General features: G+C 41.4%; 1 protein-coding gene across 1 annotated transcript; it reads right to left on the bottom strand.

The window, feature by feature from the left end:
• Positions 1-1927: 1927 nt before the first annotated feature.
• lrig2 (leucine-rich repeats and immunoglobulin-like domains 2) lies at positions 1928-19955 on the bottom strand. The gene is made up of 18 exons (XM_084033338.1): positions 19238-19955; positions 17750-17824; positions 17283-17417; positions 16701-16844; positions 16346-16489; positions 16115-16258; positions 15707-15850; positions 13799-13879; positions 13484-13555; positions 13260-13328; positions 11895-12058; positions 10754-11065; positions 9882-10163; positions 8406-8846; positions 7642-7794; positions 7114-7254; positions 5766-6035; positions 1928-5057 (listed from the first exon to the last, which is right to left on the bottom strand). The coding sequence occupies exons 1-18, from the start codon at positions 19426-19428 to the stop codon at positions 4849-4851; spliced, it is 3171 nt and encodes a 1056-aa protein (XP_083889464.1). The 5' UTR covers positions 19429-19955; the 3' UTR covers positions 1928-4848.
• Between the last annotated feature and the right edge of the window lie 441 nt (positions 19956-20396).

Here is a 20396-nt window from a genome sequence, read left to right as displayed (position 1 = left end):
GACTGAGCGCGAGAGACGTCCGCGAGCGTCTACAGGTTTTTTTTTTTGAACACACCTGGCACCGCCAACAGAGACGCCGCCGAGCTGCGGAACGCCCCCTTTTTTACGCGCAGCGGCGGCGAGTTTTTACGCTTGCACTGGCGCCATCCTCCGGTGCGTCGCGGTACTACAATAAAAAAAAAACATGCTGGGACTCCCAATCCCTGTCCAAAATACATGACTATGTTTATCTGCATTCAATTTTTTTAAAGCACGTCTTGAATATCAGGCAGAAAAGCCCGTAATACTGATAATAAGCGTGCACGACGAATTAAACCTCATTAAGACTCCTAATTTGTTGTTATTTATTTAATTTTCTAGCTACAAACGCTAGAGATCTATCTAATTTGACTCCTAATATTGATGCTTTTGTTATTTGCACTATGTCCACTGTGGGACTAATAAAGGATTATTATTATTAATATAATAATTTGTGCAGAGTGAGGTAAGCATTCTTTTGGAGGCACATTCCGGGGTTGAGCCTACATAATACGCGTCTCCACAGCGCCCCCTACTGGTGCAATCGGAGAGCTTAAAAAACACAATTTACCGCTCCAGTTGCATCCCTCCCCCGAGGTCTTTTTATTTTTTTAGGGTTTTTTTTTGCACTACACCTACATTCCATCACGCGTGAGTGCACACGCCTGCGCTCATCCGTGCACGAGTTATAAGACAATGATTGAATTGGCTTAATCGTTAATTATCAGACTTACGTTTGTTGTTTTTTTCTTGCAGGTTGTGCAGAAAATCCACACAAGAGACCATCATCATCATCATCATTTTATGTGCACGTGCAGAGAATAGACTTTTTATTCATCTACACGTCATCATGTAATGCTGGTTTCATGATAAACCAAAAAAAGATTCAAGATGGTGCAAAAACCTGAAGTGGAGCTCAAGTGGAAGAAGCTCTGGGAGTTGATGAATCTTTGTAGGAGTCGCTTCATTACTAGTCGTGTTGCACAGCGTGTACAGATGATGCTTCTGCCAACAAACAGATAAAAAAACCTCCCAATTCAGCATGATGGATTCTGACAATTTGAGCGTGTCGACTCAAGAGGACGGTCATATGTCGACGCCATGTAAGTCTTGTTAATTAACTTACAAAAAGAACAAGCACACACACACGGTCTGTAATATTTATGAAGCAGCAGTAGTCTCTGTTCTCTGGGTGTGACGCATTAGAAGTGTGTTTTAAATGAGGAGTTGCCACCCTGGACTCCTCCTGAATAATTCATGGCCTTGTGGATGATTAACAGCACCGTCGTGTCTTTGATGGGAACCGGGGAGTCCAACAAACGCAGACGTTAACAGGCTGATGCACAGATTCAGCTGGGATCTGATGGTTTCTCTGGGATCCTACTGGGTGAATGTAAAAAAAAAAAAAAAAATGAGGTATTTTTCTTAACGTCAAGACTGATGAAGGACTTGCAGTTCTTTTTAAGGCCAATATTAGCCGGCTTTGTGTTGGCTCGACATGACTAAATCCAGATTATGGATGGCTTGGCCTTTTAAACGGTTCCATGTTGTGCCCAGAAATCATGTTGTGGTTAAGACCCCTGTGCCTGCAATTACATGCAACCTAAAACAGAAAAAAAAGAACATTTCCTCTGATTTTTTCTTTAAGCTCTTCCATCACAGGAATCTGAAACAGATTACCCATTAATCGTGGGTAAATTTGGAGGAATTTGATGAACAAACACGACAAAAACTGCATTTTCTGTCGTTCTCCATTATATAATTATTATAAATTCACTATATTTGTGTTTCGGGGCAAACCAAACAGTTGAAATGTGTCACCTTTGGATGATTTTGCCACTATTTTCTGACATTTTACAACATAATCAATAATGAAAGAAATCCCATTTCGACTTTGACAGTCACCTAATTATCAGAATTCATGTTTAATGTCAGAGTAATGGCTACGTAACAAAAAGGCTCTTTAGACATGCTTTACAGAATGTACAGGTAAACATAAATCAAAAAACAAAAATATAACTGAAAATAAAAAAATAAAAACAATAAAATGGAAAAAAGCAGCATCAGATATCCAGAGCATTTACTGCTTAACTTTGGTATAAAGTCCCAAAAGGACGTTCAGAGAGTAAAACGATACTTAATGCACATTATGTTACGCTGCGTTGGCAGGAAAACATTGAAGAGTGAATCGACACATTACTTATCGCTGCACGTTTTCATTCGAATTTCTCAAATCACTCAAAAGGTGGGCATGAAATCGGCCATCAGCAACAAATAAGGACAAACATTTCTCCCACCGCCGATTCACATCACGTACCGCTGACGTTTTGATACAAACTATCATTCGTACGCTCACGTTAACCCTTCGTGACGCTAAACCGTCACACATTTATCGCACTTCAACTATTCAGCATTATTGAGTTTTAGTGTTTGAAGTCTGCATCCTCGAACATTCACGAAGGAGGGAGGGACAAAATAAAATCAAAAAGTACACGGCCAATCCTTTCTGGGTCGAAAATTAAAGAGCTTATTATCGATGTTATGGAAGAAAAATAAAACGTATTGTTGTGTCCATGAAGAATGAGTATGATAAACACCCAGCTGCTAGTTTTATTAGCTACACCGAGCTAACTAGAGTTGTTCCGATTCAGATACCAGTATGGGAAATGCCTCCGATACTGCCGAAAACGCTGGCATCGGTATCGGCGAGTACTGGAGTCCAGGCCCCGATCCGATACCACGTAATTTACTATCAATAGGAATTTCATTATTATTTTATATTTATTTAGTTACGTTGCTGCTGCACTACTGTTTTACACTGTAAAAATAAATGGCTTCCATTTGCTGTATTCATTCATGTTTTACAAAGGGTTTAACCTGAGCCACGCCTCACCACAATGATAATCATAGCAGTCATGCAGGCGTAGTATTTTTTTTTTTTTTTAAACACACTGGTATCAGTACTCGTATCGGCCGGTACCCACAGCACGAGTATTGGAATCGGTATCGGGAGGGAAAAATGGTATCAAACATCTCTAGAGCTAACCTAATGAAACAGTCCTGAAATAAATCATCTTCATAAAAGGTTATAGTTTTGGTTGAATCTGTTTTGAGGAGGTGATGCGGTATAAAAAAAAAAGGCACCACATCTTCCAAAATAACCACGAAGCTAAATCACGTCCCTAACAAACCAACAGTTGAGTAGAATTGTTAAATACGTCGAGGAGTTTTCTGGGAGTCACAAACAAAGCCAATCGCATCGGAGTTACTGAAGTGCAATAATAATAATAATGAGGCTTTTTTTAAGGACAACTCACGACATCGAACCTGATAACCACGTTCCTTTTACACCAGAGGCGTTTACATTTTCAAATCCTCGGTGTGATCAAATTGTTACCTGAACAAACAGGTAAACAACAAAAAACAACAAAATGCTGGATCAACAAAGACTTAAAATTCCTGCAGCTTATGTCTGAAAACCTCTCTGCAAAATGGACGGGCAAGGACGGGGGATTTAATAAGATGACTAGCCTTATGTACACATACATACGTGTATGAAATCATACAATACATTCTCATTTTTCACAGTCCCATGTGAGAACTTAGGCTTACGGAAAAGGTGAAAGGTCATGAACTCGTCGAGGTCAGACTGTGATGATGAAGCCTCACCATGTAAAAACGGCATGCACACTGCATAATAAGGTTTTACTGTCATTAAATTAAGTGCCTGCAAGATATGATGAAAGGGGGGAACAAATCAGTGCATACTGTGTGTGTGTGTGTGTGTGTGTGTGTGTGTGTGTGTGTGTGTGTGTGTGTGTGTGTGTGTGTGTGTCACCTAATTGAGGTTACTGAGAATGTTTGTCCAAAAAAAAAAACCGTTAAAAAAGAGCCAGCGGAAACCATGATTGTCACATGTGCAAAAAAAAAAAAAAAAAAATTACACTTTCTCCCCAAACTGCTTTTCATCACACCCCCACCCCTTTAAGACAATCGTCTGTCTAAAAAGAGGCTAAAGAGCTTGAAATGAAGGAATTAGCGTTCGACATAGGAACAAAAAAAGGAGATCAGATTAAGATGATATAGGATATATTCATATATATATTCATAATATACACCACATTCTGGTGTCAGTGTCTCTGGGATTTTGCATACCAAGGTATGAGATAGTCAGTCGGGGACAGCCGTGGGAATGTGTGTGGTGGCTTCAAGGTTCTTTCCAATATTAACAACCACAAAACTGCTGGTCAGGGGGGGGGGGGGACGTCCACCGTTTTTTCCCCACGTGGGAAGAGGTGGCTTGTAATTTCCACCAAAGTCATGTCGGCTGCTCCGACAGGTGTCCGCTCCGGGAATGACAATACGAAAACTGCCAAGTGTGAAGTGCGCTGCAGAAGATTTCCACGCCTGCGGCTGGCGGCGGGGGACGGAGGAGACTCAACCATGTCTTGGCGTTCTCTCATGGCAGCATCCGACATGGCTCTTTTTAAAGCATACATTCATAGCCGTCTCTAGAAAGAGAACAAAGAAGAGAGTGGAGGATGTGGGAGAGAGAAGAAGAAAAAGAAAGGTCCCCCAAGGTGGAGGTGTCAAGGAGGAGGTACATTTAATCACTGGTCCATTTCTCCAGTCTGACACGGCGGTCTCTCCACCTGGAGAACGGTTGTATGCCCCTCTTGAGTGAAAGGGAATGTAAACATACAAGAGAGCATCTTTGGCAGAATGTGAGGAGTCTCTTTGGAGGTAGAGGAGGAGGGGCTGCAGCAAAGAGGAAGTCAGAGGCAGAGCGTGGGTGTCAGGACCTATGTGGGAGCTGGATGCTCCTGAGGGTTAGTCCCTATTAGAGGCACTTCTGTGGTCCTGTGTGCATCGGCTGGGAAAACAGTCAGCCTCTGCTTCCCCCGGCTCCTCCGGCCCGGCGGCGGCGGCGGCAGCCTGAGCTGGTGTCCTGTGTACCGTGACGGGCTGCTGGGACGCGCCCGGCTGGGGTTTGGAGGTCGGATCCTCCCCGTCTCCCCAGAAAGACCTGCTCAGAGAATCTGCAGAACACAGTCACACACAATAATTAGAATATATGATTCCCAACCACAAATCAGTCATTTACTTATAAGCTAAGTAATGCATCGAGCAAACTTGCTAAAAATTATCTGGTTCCAGCTTCTTAAAATGTGAAGATTTGTAATTTGTAATGTGAGAACCTTTTGGATTTGGCATGCTGCTTAGAAAAAACAAGCATTTTGAAGAGGTTCCTTTATATTCTCGGAACTTGTGATAGGTATTTTTGAAAATAATCAAAAAGTAATCAGCAGTAAAAAGAATAATTTTCTTTTTTTTATTATCGATTAAACCACATTAAAGTAGCTAGTTTCTTATTTTACACAAGGTTAGAGACACACATATATAATAATATGTTTGTTATAGTCAGCAAGTAATACAACCTTCATAACAAGCCTCTATGTATCTACACATAACTGGAAGGTAATCTCTAATAAATACAATCTTATGGGTTAACCAGCTCTGTAATAATAATTCAGTACATCACTGATGTTTTTATACTACACAGTGTATAAAACAAAATGCATATAAAAACGTGAGCTAAGCACAAACTCGCCTGAGCATCTGAAAGTTTTTATTTTTTTTTAAATCTTCAACGGCAGAAAAGGTGAACATGCAATGTTACCCACAGCCACCTCAGCAGGTCAGACATGATGGCATCACATGGCTCTAGGCAGTAGTCCAGGACTCACCGTTAGCGTAGTGCTCCGGGGGGGTGTGGCTGTTCAGCCGTTGGGTGTGTGAGCTGAGGAAGACGGAGGAGTCCAGGTTGCTGATGAGGCTCTCCAGGGCCGCGTCCTCTTGCTGGCCGTGCTCACCGAAGCCCTCCTTCAGGCCCGGCAGAGTCTTGTCCAGCGGGTCGTCCTCCCCCAGATAGGCGTAGGGGCAGTACTCCCTCGTGCGGGAGTAGATGTTGGCGTTGTCGTAGCAGTCGGAGCAGATGACCAACGGGCCCGCGCCACCTGGCAAGGAAGAGTAAAGCATCTCCATGAGCGGCGTTTCCCAGCCGTTTGGTTTTTGAGCCCGTTTATTTTAATTTTAAATAATAATTATTTTTATTTTAAATAATAATTATTTTATTATTTGCATTATTTTTCCCATTTATTTAATTTAAATTTAATTACAAAAAAAATGTATTAAAAATTAAGATAAATAAACAGTACTCCTTGCTTGTGAAATCCTTACTGTACTGAAAGCGATGTATTGTTTCACTGTATTCCACTTATTGTAAGTCGCTTTGGATAAAAGCGTCTGCTAAATGCCCAAAATGTAAATATCTATTCTATGTGAAACAATTATAATCTGTATTTATTTGATTCAGAACATCATGTCTTCATTTATTTTCCTGTTTTAAGGCGGGTCCACACCGCACCGACTGCTGATGAAGTCGGGCTACTTAATATGGCCGACTCGAATGGCGGATTACACATTTGAATCGGCTGAAATGAACGCCGACTTGGGCCGATTCGAGCGACCACACCAAGGAGACTCATGTCACGGACGCCGACTCTCTCAAAGACGCAGATTTTCGGTCCGGTGTGGACCCGCCTTTACATTCAAAACATAAAGGAAGGTAACTTTTGTTATAACATAACTTATGTAATGTTTGTTTGACTTCCCCTCTGTTTATATTTTTAATGTATATGTTTGTCTTTTTTTCTTTTGTTTTGTTTGCCTGTGTATGTAGGTTGTTGTATTTTTTTCTTTTTTCTTTCCTTTTTCCTTTTTTCTGTCATTTCTGTTATTATGTAGTGATTGTGTGTGTTATATGGTGGGACCCCTCAAAAACTAGTTGATACATCTCAAGGTGTTCATCCTAAATAAATAATAAATAAACCAATAAAAAATACAATTCAACATTTTAGCTCTGTTTGTTTTAGTTTGTCTCTTTTATGTTTTGTTTTGTACAAACACACAACGTTGAAGGAGTAAATCCTCAAATTAAAACTGAACTGTGAAATTAAGAACACAGCAGAAAATGTAATCCTTCATGGATCCATTTTAAAAACCCATAAGTGCTGGTGTGTATATGACACTAACCTGTGGGGAGGGCAGCGAGGCCCTCGCGGGGCTCTCCGGGGTGGAAGCTGCTCCGGCCGGTGAACAGGGACCCCACTCTGCAGTGCAGCATGCCGTTCCCATCGGTTTCTGCCTCGCTTGCCGTGTCTCCATAACACACACCTGTGACATGCATGATAATACGTCAGTGTCTCATTTCAGGACCGGGGCATGGACATGTCTCAAACCTCTGAAATCCCCAAAAGCAAGTCCGAAAAGCTGTATTTTGTATGCGTTTCTCTTCGTGTTGTTGTTTTCTTCTTCTTATCACAATGCAGACATCAACCCAGCCGAGTGTATAATGATGACAACAGGGATGACCTCATGCATGCAGTTCATAGAGGATGCGATGAATTTGATGGGCTTAATATTATGCAAGAAAAATATTTACTGAGCCAAGATCACGACAAAATGATCTTGTCATCTGGACAAAGCTCGTTATACATCTCACTAAATGATTATTCCTGATCATATGGAAATTAAAGGTAAAAAACCTAAGAGATTACTCACCGTCTGTGCCCTTGTGGGTGTAACCATTTGAGAGGGGAGGCATGAGCTGCTGGTGGCTGCCGGCCTCAGAGTTGCTGTAGCCTTCCTGAGGCTCCGACAAAGTTCCCTGAGACGACAGGTAGCTGGGGATGTCTGCTGGCAGATTCATCTCATCTGCAAACAGACGGAGACACGTCACCTCTTATCCTCACAACAAACATCTCTCCAGGCTTCCTACACCTTTTCCAAAGTCAAAATCAATCACTTTTCAAGCATTTCCAGGTGCATTTCCATGCTTTTCCAGCCCCTTCCAGCTGTGGTAAACTCCATATTTGTACCAATCCAATGGTCAGTATTCAGTCTACTTATTATGTCACTTGTTCATCACATTAAATGAGATGTTATTGTCCTCTAAACAACCAACATGATGTTTGGAGACAGCTTTTTACAGAAGGACCACAAATGAAAGGAAAACTAATTCCACTAACAGATGCACAGAAATATAATCACCAACTATTTTCATCATCTGTTCATCATCAAAAGTCATTTTTCATAAAGAAATGTCAGAAAATGCTGTTTTCAGTCCCTCAAATATGGAGATCTTCTTTTCTCTCTTCTATCATAGATGTCATCACATACAACACACATTTCAAGCTCTTTATTCTGCACTTTTTAAACCTTGAAAACACTTAAAGGGATTTCCAGCACCCGTACGAACCCCGTCTGTCCCCACAGACACATTTCATGTATTTCCAAACAGCCAATCACGTGTCTGAAGTGCTGACCTGTGTTACTGATGCTGTAGTCCTCGCTCTTCCTGCGCATGTGATAGATGACGATCACCCAGACCAGCGAGGTGCCAACCACGCAGCACACCACCACGATCACCACGATGCCCACGGTGGTCCAGCCGTCCTGGTCGTACCCCGTGCCGGTTTCACAGTTGGGCGACGGCGAGACGCTCAGGTAGATGTGGCCGCGCTCCGTTCCCAGAGTATTGGACATGATGCAGGTGTACTTCCCGGCATCGGCAGGACCAGCATCCACTATGATGAGGAGCTGGTTGGCCGCGGCGAAGAAGTGACGCTCGGTGAGAATCAGAGGCCCGTCGTCTTTGGTCCAGTTGAGACGAGGGGCTGGGCTGCCTCCGGCTATACACTGAAGCACGGCGGTCTCCCCGCGGGCCACCGTTCGGTCTTCCAGTGGACGCATGAATGATGGAGTTTCTGCAAGAGAAGATTTTAGATTGAGTCAGGATCTCCCCGGAGGAATCTGTGTGAAACTTTGCATATCGGTGTGTACAAACATTTCCTTACAGAGCGTTCGGTTTCTGTACGTTTGTTTTTCAGGGTTCCTACAACTTTTCCAAAGTCAAAATCAAGCTCTTTTCAAGCATTTCCAGGTGCATTTCCTTGCTTTTCCAGCCCCTTCCAGCTGTGGTAAACTCCATATTTGTATCAATCCAATGGTCAGTATTCAGTCTACTTATTATGTCACTTGTTCATCACATTAAATGAGATGTTATTGTCCTCTAAACAACCAACATGATGTTTGGAGACAGCTTTTTACAGAAGGACCACAAATGAAAGGAAAACTAATTCCACTAACAGATCCACAGAAATATAATCACCAACTATTTTCATCATCTGTTCATCATCAAAAGTCATTTTTCATAAAGAAATGTCAGAAAATGCTGTTTTCAGTCCCTCAGATATGGAGATCTTCTTGTCTCTAATCTATCATAGATGTCATCACATACAACACACATTTCAAGACTTTTATTCTAAATCAAAGCACTTTTCAAACCTTGAAAACGCAACATTAAAAGTGTTTTCAAGGATTTCCAGCACCCGTATGAACCCTGTCTTCTTTTAAGACCAACATTTCGGTACAGATCGTTCGGTTCGGTTGGGACATCCTTTCTGTACGTTTGTTTTTACTTCTCTCTGTGTCCACGGCTAATCTTGCACACTGCCGCAGCAAACTGCATAACATTCCGGATGCTCATTAACGGCTTAATGCTCAAGGACCTCTCGTAATTAACCTCTCGATTTAAGCGTTCTCCACGGACATGATATAATACAGGTTGCATTTACATCGTCATTAGTTAAAATTGAGTGTGAGGGAAAAAACACAAAAACAAGGGTACGTAATGAGTGACGGACATAAACGAGCGATTTCAGCGGAGCGACTAATCTGCTGTGACCCAGAAAGCGTAAATCTCAGCGTTGCGCTCCGTTGATCGGGAGAAGGCGACTCACCCAAGACGGTGAGCGTGGCGTTGGCCGACAGGCTGCCGGCTGCGTTCTGAGCCGTGCAGCTGTACACTCCCATGTCTTCCGTCTTCACGTTGGCGATGAAGAAGATGTCGTCGTCCGGCATCACGTGCATCCTGCGCTCGCGGGCGGCCGGGAAGTCGGTACCTCCATCCTTCTGCCAAGCAATCTGGGGTGATGGATGGCCTTCGGCGGCGCACTCCAGCCTGGCCATGGTCCCGGTGCGGATCGTCAGATCCATTGGAGTCTTTAGAAACGACGGCAGCTCTGAAAGATGAGATAACACCATTAGTGGGACAGATAGAAATCATAGATATAAAATGATAAAGAGGCATAACAGAACTCAGTATATAGTAGAAGACCAGCTTCTTATAGCTTAAAGAAAAAAAAGACTGCAAGAAGAGAGCAAAACATCTTCTCTATCTACCCCTATGGATACCCAAAATGTACATGCACATAAAAACTGCTGTCAAATCATCAATATTTTTTCTGCTTTTTTCCCATAAATCTCAACAACTTCCAACGTGCTTAAAACTACCAAACATTCAATCATTTTCAGGATTTTATCCTTTTATGCCAGTTTAATTATTAGGGGATTAGAGTCTTCGATATGTCAACGATTAGCAACAAAATTGATTTGATTGAATTCGTATTTTTTATGTAGTGCCAGATACAGATATACACGCACAAGATCCCCATACATCAATGGTTTTTTGCTTGAATCCCTTAAATCTATGGTCTACATTCTGAAAATCAGTTGAGCATCCCAACGGGAGCCTTCCGGAGCAATGGCTCCCATTGGGTCAATTTCTACGCAGGCCTACGGCTGATAGACTGACAGGGGCAAACGTCCTCACCGTTCACAGTGAGCTTGGCCCTGTTGGAGTAGTTGGAGCCGAAGTGATTGGAGACCACACACTGGTAGCGACCCTCGTCGGTGAAGTTGACGTTGAGGAGGTGAAGCACGGTGGTGTACATCAGCTCTCCCTCCTGGTAGCGGGCGTAGTTTTGCACTTCGGCGTCGTACAGCACCTCGCCGTCCTTCCGCCAAGCCGTGGTCATCGGCGAATCGCTGCTGCTGGACGCCACGCAGCTCAGGGTCACGTTGTTCCCCCGCAGCGCCACGTACGTCTCCGGGTGGGTCGTGATCCGGGGCTTGGGGAAATCATCTGTGGAGGAGCAGGGACAGGAAGTGTGAAACTCATAGAAAATCAGTATTTATTTAGTTGTTACACAACAGATGTAATGGAATGTTAGATGTTAGTGTTCAACATAAAGTATGGCAACACATGAAGGGCCACACAGCTTGGGCATCAAACAACTGTACAGTACATGTAGGGTGTCGATTTTATGTGTATACGTGCATCCTATACGTATCTTTCTATTGTGTACTTCATCTGATTATTATGCTTCTATTGTGTTATCTATTTATTGTGTTTTATCTTGTTGTGCAGCACTTTGTTAAACCTTGAGTTTGTTAAAATCATGCTATATGAATATAGTGGATTAGATTGGATACTGCCCACTAGAGAAATATAAGATTCTACGAGTCTGCATCCATGCAGTAGAGTCTATAATCGATTATTAATTTATTTATCTTTTAATTAGAAATTAATTTTGCTTTTTTTGGAGGAGCAATCTTACCACATTTTATATAAGTAATTTAGCACGTCAACCCTATCATACAAATAGGAAATGGTTTGAAAGATTTGATGGAAAGATTTCATTATATTTAAAATTAAAATAGAGAAATGTTTAATAATAGACTAGTGCCCACAGAGTTTCAGGCTTTTTGTCCAAACGGTTATTACGTTTATGAAACCTAAACTTTCAAAGTGAAATAATGTGCCGTTATTGTTAAATACACATTGTTCAACAATCCCAAAAAGAAAACTCAATGTAGTTTCTTGGCTTATATCAATAAACATTTTCCACTGTGTTGTGTGAAGCACCTTGATTGGACCAATCAAAAATAAATAAAAAATGAATGGGACTGACCACAAACAAACGCTTCTGGGCTGATGGACAAGACATTGTGACCAAGTAGGCCGGCGGGATGAGCACAGACAGCGGAGACAGACGGCTCGAAGTGGCTGGCGGTCAGCCACGGGCCCAGCCACTGCATGTGGCAGTCGCACAGCAGGCTGCTGGTGTTCAGGACGCTGGGAACGCGAAGGGATTGGAGGAAGCATGAGATGAGTCACTGTAAACATGTGTCGGGAAATATCCAACTGCTGGAGAGATCAAATGATGAGACAAACCCACGGAACTAATGAATATGAATTTCCAGGTTGTTTGTGAGTCAGAACAAGATTTGTGATTTTGTGATTTTTTTTTTTTTTTTTTTTTTTTTTTAGAAAAGCAGATTTTACAGCCTCTCCTTTTGGAAATGAAATCTATCAAGCGGGGACACACATATGTGGACAAGGCTGAGCTCCGATCTGGTGCATCCCATCATAAAAGTCACACTAAAAAAAGGCTTTGGGCAGTTCACCTACAATCACAAATACAATCTCAATAGACAAGAAAACATACAAACACAGCCATATAAATCTGTTTCAAATGATCAACTTCATGGTATAGTCATCCAAGTCATCCAGGGTTTGAATTTTCAAATCAGTCAGCAAGAGAACAAAAAAACAAACAATGGAAACCAAATTCCGGCTGTCAGAACAACCTGTAAATTATCTTAATATGGACAGGAAAATGGCTTCAACGCCACCAGAACCTCATTTTAATACACTTAATCATAAAATAAATCTTAATTACAAGAATGTTACCATTATGTTCCTGTTGCTAATTTATCAGGCAGAGCCACGTCATCCACTCCCCAAGCAAATAGTGTTATATTCTATTAAAGCAGCAGACTAATTAATAATGAGACACCACTACCGGTCATGATAAAAACATTTTAGTTTGACAGCTGATTTCGTTAGCCACCGCTTGACAGCCACTCCTAAGATGGGCTGACCAAAACCTTAAAAAAAAGACCACCTCACCAAATCAAAAATCTCTGCACATCCAACTGTGTAAAACATATTTCTGGTTTTAATAAGGACACCCGAAGGGCTCTGCAATTCCACATCTTTTAAACATCAATAAATGGAGTGAAGTGTGAAACAGTGCTCCCATCCATTCAACACCAAAGCTCCAGTAGGTCAGCAACTTTCATCTTCTTCATACAACCACATAACGGCCAATTAAAAACGCTAATTATGTGCTTTAATTGCCTAATCATTATAGTGACTTTTTAACGCACGCTATATTGTTCAATGAGTCAAAGAAAACATTAATGACACGGGGGAAAATCTGGCCTTCAAATGTGTTTATGTGAGCTGCATTCTTGATTCAGTGTCTACTCACAACACTTTGAGCTTCATGTGGGACAGCGCCTCGGGGTGTATGGACATGATGCCGTTCTTGCTGAGGTCCCTGCAGTGGACAGAAATATGGATTAGACACACCTACGATGTGATGTCATCTAAATGGCATCGCATTTCACGAGCATCAGATGACAACAACAGCACAGTGGGAAAAAATACAAAACAAACAAGCCTTCAGAGAGTATAACTGAGGAAGAGACTCACAGGTGCTCCAGCTCCTCCAGGCCCTCGAACGCTTTCTTCGTGATCGATTTGATTTTGTTCCGCTGTATAATTCTGTAAAATAAAAACATCTTCAGTAAAAAAATAGAATAAACTGTAAATCTGAATCTGAATAAAACATCAAATGATCAAGAAACGCCTCTCGGCGCGCAGCCAAATATGTGAGACGGCGAGGCAGAATTTAAGATGCAACTGTTTTGTTTGTACTAAATGCAAGATGTTTTTTTACAAACGTCATTCATCAAATAAAAAGCTGTAATATTGTAGAGATATTGTGTAAAATCTGTGAGTTCTCACAGTGTGTTCAGCTTCTTCATTCCCTCAAACACACCGATGGAGTCTTCAATGGCCCAGGAGATTTCATTATTGCGTATATCTCTGAAAAACAAAAGAGTGACATTTTAGATATTAAGCACTTAAATCAAACAGAAAGAAAAGACCACCACATTATCTCCGCTGTGTCAGTGGCGTTAACTCCACCAACAATCGGAGACACCATGCTTCCACGGTGCGCTACAGTTCCCTGCCCTACCGTTCTGACAAAGGGGGAAATGAATTGGCTCCGTTTAGCACTGGGACAGTTGACGGGTTTGGTGGAAACACAGAGAGGCCTTGTGTTTACAGGACGGTCGTGGGCTCTTTTGTTTCTCTTTCCTCATGCCTGGCCACCTCTAAAAGAACGTCAGCACTCTCCAATGCCCCTCTCCCATGAGAGCTCCGAGGATGGTGAAGTTCCCCAACATGACCCCCTTACTCGTTGCAGCTCAGTGGTTTAAACGGAAGTCTGCTTGGCAAATAATAATTACACTTGTCAAGGCTGATAACCTGAGCCGTAGCTACTTGGTGTTTTCAAAGCATCCGTGGAAGATGTTAATTATGGATCAGAAGAGGGACCCAATAACTTCGCCTAAGAAAAAAAATGAAAAATTACATGAAATAAAAGAGCCGTGACTCAACGATGCTGCTATGTATGCATCCAATTTTAATATTTTGTGTTGTAAATGTCCGGCCTTTTATTTAATTTTCGATTAAATAGAGGTATATTGCCACGTGTTGATCAGGGCACGCGTGTGCCGATTGATCAGCCACCGAGCAGTTTTCTTTCTAAGGAGTTTAACCGTTGGTCTCTTTAAAAGCAGATTAGAGGACGTATTCAGTTCTGAATTTCTCACAGCAACACAGCTGGAAACAGACAAACACGCGGTGCATTCTGTCTGATCAGCACAATTGGTTAACATATAGACTGTGAATTAAATCACAGACCAACATGCTACCCAATGAATAATTCTCAGTTTAGTTAACCGTTGACGTCCCTAGTTCCGAACTGTCATCTAATATTCAACAGGCACGGCGATTTTGTGAATGGAAAGGGTTAAAAAGGGAGCAGAATTATACGACTGTTGAACCAAGTAATGTATTTTTTGGGAAGCACTGAAATGAGGTGCATAAATGTAGGCGGACATGATTGTAGCAGATAGATCTCATCAACTTAATAAACAGAACGGTGCACAATCTTGAATTCTCAGGACACTGACATGCTGAGGAATATGATATTATGTATCATTATGTATCCCCACTTGATGAAATAATGAGAAAGCAAACTAACTAAAACCCCAGACCAGAAGTCTTGCTCTACCCACAATGACTAACGATTCTACCAACCTCTCTCTCAGCGCAGAGACCGGTTTACTCTCTCCCCCCCCCAGCACAATATCACAACAACCGTCTATACAGTAACATGGTTCACATGGAAGTCATGGACTCAGCAATAACACTATATTGCCTGTTAAACATTACATTTAGAAATGTGTGATTTTACATGGGTTTGGTGCTTGAAAATCTCAGATTGAGTCAACTTTGTTTACCAAGAGAACAGGATTCTATGAAAAATACACAGTGGGGTGGTTTGATCTCAGACTGCACATATGACTTATGGATTCTCAGGAACTACACAACAAAGGATGCAGTACTTAAAATACTGCCAACGTATACTGTTCCTTCTCTAAAGTAATACAGAATTACTACGGAGATGTATTCAAGACAGGACATGGAGAGTAAAACAAACAGACCTACTGTAGATAGCAGCCTTCACAGGATTGCACAGATCCAAGAACATGTCAGCAGGGTTATATTTTGCATACAGTGCTTAATTACGCTTTTAGATCAAATAGGTAACACATATTTCTCCTTAGGAGTAGTACTTACAGGGTGCGCAGGCTTGCCAGACCACCGAAAACTCCCTCTCCCAAATGGCTGATGGAGTTTTCTCCAAGGTTCAGGGTCTCCAGCAGACCCAATCCTACAAAAGCTGTCTCCTCAAGTCTAGTCAGATGATTGAAGGACAAGTCTCTGCATATAAAAAAAACCCCAGAAATATAAGAATGATTAGTTCAAACAAAGTCTTTATTTAACACCAGTCTTCAAGAATGATACACCAAAATGAGGCATTTTCACAAAATTGTAAAAATGAAAAAGACGGCACTGAATCAAGCTCCAGACACCGCTCTGCAGCAAGACCGCACTGTAAGTCCTCTGAGCAACGCAGAATACATTTCAGAGCCCAGGGCCGATGAAAGAAAGCAGGGATTCTCACTATGAAGCAAACACACTCACAGTTCCTCCAGCTTTTGGCAAAACTCCCAGGCGTCTGGTCGGATGATGCCGACAGCATTCTGGCTGACCCGCAGGATACGCAGCATGCGCAGTCCATACAGCCAGCCTTTGTTGACCTCTGTTAGGTTGTTGTGCTCCAGCTCTCTTGAGACACAGATGGGATACACAAAATGGCGTTAACAAATGTTTTAGTGTCACTTTAAAAGAAGCCGTCTACAACACTGTACTTACAGTTCTTCTATGTTGTTAAGTCCAAAAAAGGCTCCGTCCATGAGCTTAGTGATGCCGTTCCTCTGCATCTTCAGTGACCTCAGCGAGTCCATCCCTTTGAACGTCAGACTGTCCACTATCTTGATCTTGTTGCGCTTCATTTCACTACAATGAGAGTAAGTACCAGCTTCCTTTTAACAAAGTACATTTATACTAAAAGAAACCAAAAGTACTTCTAGATTTACGATGAATTCAGCCAGCTACTCAAGTTGTTACGACAGAATTTAAATCCACAGATGTGTCTGCCAGACATCATCCGTTAAAACCTGGACAGGTGAGGTTAGTTTAGCACCAAAACACGTCGTACAATACTTACAGGAACTGAAGTTGTGGAAGTCTGAAGACTTTGGATGGCAGCATAACTAATCTGTTCCTGTTCAGCTTCAGCACCAGCAGGGAGCTGGAGATGTTTTCAAAGCAGCCAGGCTCGAGGACGCTGATCTTATTATTACTCAAATTCCTTCGAGATAAAAGAGCAGAAACATTAGAGTCAACATCAGGAAGGAGATGACTGTTTGCTTTGTAATAAAATCTACTGTATGTGAATGTCAACATGAAATAAGATGCTTCCTTCCAACAAACAAAGTTGTCTTGTGTGCACAGTCATGACTGCTGTCTTACGGTTATATTATCTACACAACCCGTTCTCCCTTTTTATATTAGAAAGTGTACTTTTAATTGCCTTAGATAAGATCCTGGATGTTTTTTATTATTAAAACAACATATTAGATTAGAGCTCTTTATACGTGGGCAGTGTTGTGCAGCCTGGGCAGATGTATGCACTCACCTTCTGCTTTGGAGTTTTATTTCACTTTAATTTAAACTTCTCCTGTCAGGCTATTCTTGTAGATAACGTATTCCTGGATGAATAAAATGTTAAATGAAGATGTTTACTTACAGATATTTCAACTGCATGGAGGGGAAGGATCCAACTTTGAGCTCAGAGATGAAGTTGGATGTAAGGTCCAGTGTCTCCAAAGAGAAGTATGGCTGCAGCTGATGCATCAACAGCTCTGAGATCCGATTGTGGACTCTTGAATCGTGTTTAAAATAAGACGGGTATTAGTTATGAAGGTCATAGTGATACTGATGGCTATGACATACTATGTCTATGGTATACTTAAATCACATCAGAATGAGGAAATACTGTTTTGCGGAGTAACAAAGGCAATACCTTTTGGTTTCAGTATATTTATATACGCAACATAATACGCCATCAAAAGACTGAAAGGGTCTTGAATTTATAGAAAATTAAAGTCTGCTTTTTCTTTGGGAGAAGCATGTAAAGAAAGAAAAACTTAATTTCCATAAAGAATACCAAGGCTTATATTTACTATAGTGTTACTCAGACTATTTTGTACTTACAATGACAGCGAGGTGATATTGGAGGAGGCCTCTCCAAGAAAAGGAAGAACCATTAGCTCATTGTGATTCATGGTGCTGAAATGAAATAAAAATAATATCAGTTATCATCTTTTAGAAAAAATAAATCCTTTACATCAGCCACATCATGGATTATACACTCAGGTTTATTCAATTACTGGTTTATTAAGGCAATCTGGTGAAAACTAATATGTTCAATTCAACAAATGATCAGTTATGATGGTTACAATATTTTCGTTTTTTTTTAAATAGTTTTTAGAAATATAATATTGAGCTCTACATAATTTAGGAGTGGTCTTGTTGTGGTTGAACTGTATTACATTGAGATAAAAGTGTATATATTGCTGTTATGTTGCATTAGCTTTAGCTAGGTGTACGTGGTAAAACTGGCAAGTTAATGTTAAATTGTGGCTTTACATTTTAGTCAGTTTATACAATGGGTTTGCATTTTTAAATGTTCCATTCATGCCTTCATGATAATAAGGATTGCAATTCACCTAATGTTATGAGCGCAAAAAAAAATTGAGTAAAATATTATCAATATTGTGGAAAAGTAGGCACAGGCTTCCGCCACCATTTCCAAATTCAAGCACTTTCCAAGCATTCCAGGTGCATTTCCATGCTTTTCCAGCCCCTTCCAGCTGTGGTAAACTCCATATTTGTACCAATCCAATGGTCAGTATTCAGTCTACTTATTATGTCACTTGTTCATCACATTAAATGAGATGTTATTGTCCTCTAAACAACCAACATGATGTTTGGAGACAGCTTTTTACAGAAGGACCACAAATGAAAGGAAAACTAATTCCACTAACAGATCCACAGAAATATAATCACCAACTATTTTCATCATCTGTTCATCATCAAAAGTCATTTTTCATAAAGAAATGTCACAAAATGCTGTTTTCAGTCCCTCAGATATGGAGATCTTCTTTTCTCTGTTCTATCATAGATGTCATCACATACAACACACATTACAAGACCTTTATTCTACATCCAAGCACTTTACAAAACCTTAAAACACTGCACTAATATTCAAGTGTTTTCAAGGATTTCCAGCACCGTACCAAACCTGTCTTTTTTTAGTACTAACATTTCGGTACAGAGACTATTTTCATGATCAAAAGTCATTTTTCATGCAGAAATGTCAGAAAATGCTGCACTTTATTCTAAATCCAACCACTTTTAAAAACCTTGAAAACTAAAATGCAAGTGTTTTCAAAGGCCTGCATGCTTTGTTCTGTTCTTCTTTGTTTTGGTTTAGGTTTTTTGTTGTAAAGCGTCTTTGAGCACCTGGGAAAGCGATATATAAAACGTATATATTATTACTCTAGGATTTCCAGCACCCGTACAAACCATGTAGGTATCAACATGTTTTTTCTGGTTGTGTTATGGTGCAGCCCTCGAGTTGAGCAACAAGAATCACCGCTGTGGACTCGGCACCTTCGGTAACAGGTTTTGTGTACTCACACTTGGCTCGTCCCGTCCGGTGGGTTTAGAGGGGCCGCCGACAGCCTCTTCCTGTTGCAGTCCAGAACGCGGACCTCGTCCTGCCCTCCCCTCGGACACGAGCAGGGAGCGGGACAAGACTCCTGAGCCCAGGCACTCACACTCAGCAGCACGAAGACGAGGGCCGAAGGAACGGGCCAGCCCTCCGCCATTTTAAATGTCTTCCCCTTTACTGGGGGCTACGTGACGTTAGCTACGTGGCTAACTCTCTCGCTAAACTGTTAACCGTCACAAAAAAAAATGGTCCGAGTCGTTATCGGCCAAACGAATACATGATTCAGGTTTATATCGCTATGACCCGAGGCCGGAAGCGTAAAAATAACATGTTTTTTGTTCCTCCACAACTTGCGTGAGGCATCCCAGCAGAGATTTCTCCCCTTTCTTCCCCAGTGTTTGGAATTCCTTCCGCTCCAATCTGGACAGCGGACACCCTCTCGGAGAAGCTAGCGCTAGCTCCGATGCTAGCTCAGACGCTAGCTTCGACGCTGAGCTGATTTGTTCCCACAAATACGCCACTTTTCACCGGACGACATCGGTTAAACTCCACGCTTTGGTTGTTGTCCGACTATATTGAATCACGTTAAATTGTATCCTGGCTAAACCCCGGGTCTGTTTACGACGAGATATATATTATTTTTCCGTCTTTTCTGTCCGGCAAGAACAACAAAGCGCCTTGAGTTGATGACATAGAAATATCGTAGATCCCGCCCCCTCCCTTTCGCAGCATGTTTACACTTCTCCTATTGGGCCGCGCTCAAGCCTGTCAAACATTTGACGCAATGTGATTGGATATCTGTCCAATATGTTTTTTTTTTTTTTTGCCTCTTGCGTTATAAGTTTTTCAGAACTGCCCAGAATCACATCCTTGTGGTTGTTGGTGGTCACTTCCGCTTTTTGGACTTTTGAGAGTTTCAAACATGCTTTTCAGATAGAATGTAGGCTGAATAGTCATGTAAATTATGTAAATTTCACATATAAAAAAATCACATAGGCCTACTTGTATCCCCAATTTACATTTCAAAAGCACACTGCCCATTTGAAATAATGAAAAAAAAACAGTTACGCAACATGTGTGAATATATATAATTATTAATTCATTTTATTAGAAAAGGTAGTTTGT

The sequence above is a fragment of the Eutrigla gurnardus genome, assembly GCF_963514095.1.
Source record: "Eutrigla gurnardus genome assembly, chromosome: 2".
Taxonomy (NCBI): domain Eukaryota; kingdom Metazoa; phylum Chordata; class Actinopteri; order Perciformes; family Triglidae; genus Eutrigla; species Eutrigla gurnardus.
Note: the sequence above shows the minus strand (reverse complement) of the source record. Positions and strands in the feature narration are given on the sequence as shown.

Bases quoted from the DNA above. Each gene is read 5' to 3' on its own strand.
- lrig2 (XM_084033338.1), bottom strand. From the start codon at position 19,428: ATGGCGGAGGGCTGGCCCGTTCCTTCGGCCCTCGTCTTCGTGCTGCTG. The intron at 17,418-17,749 runs GTAAGTACAAAA...ACACGATTCAAG, and splicing joins AATATCACCTCGCTGTCATT to AGTCCACAATCGGATCTCAG. The intron at 7,795-8,405 runs GTCAGCACTTCA...GTCTGTTTGCAG, and splicing joins CTACAGCATCAGTAACACAG to ATGAGATGAATCTGCCAGCA.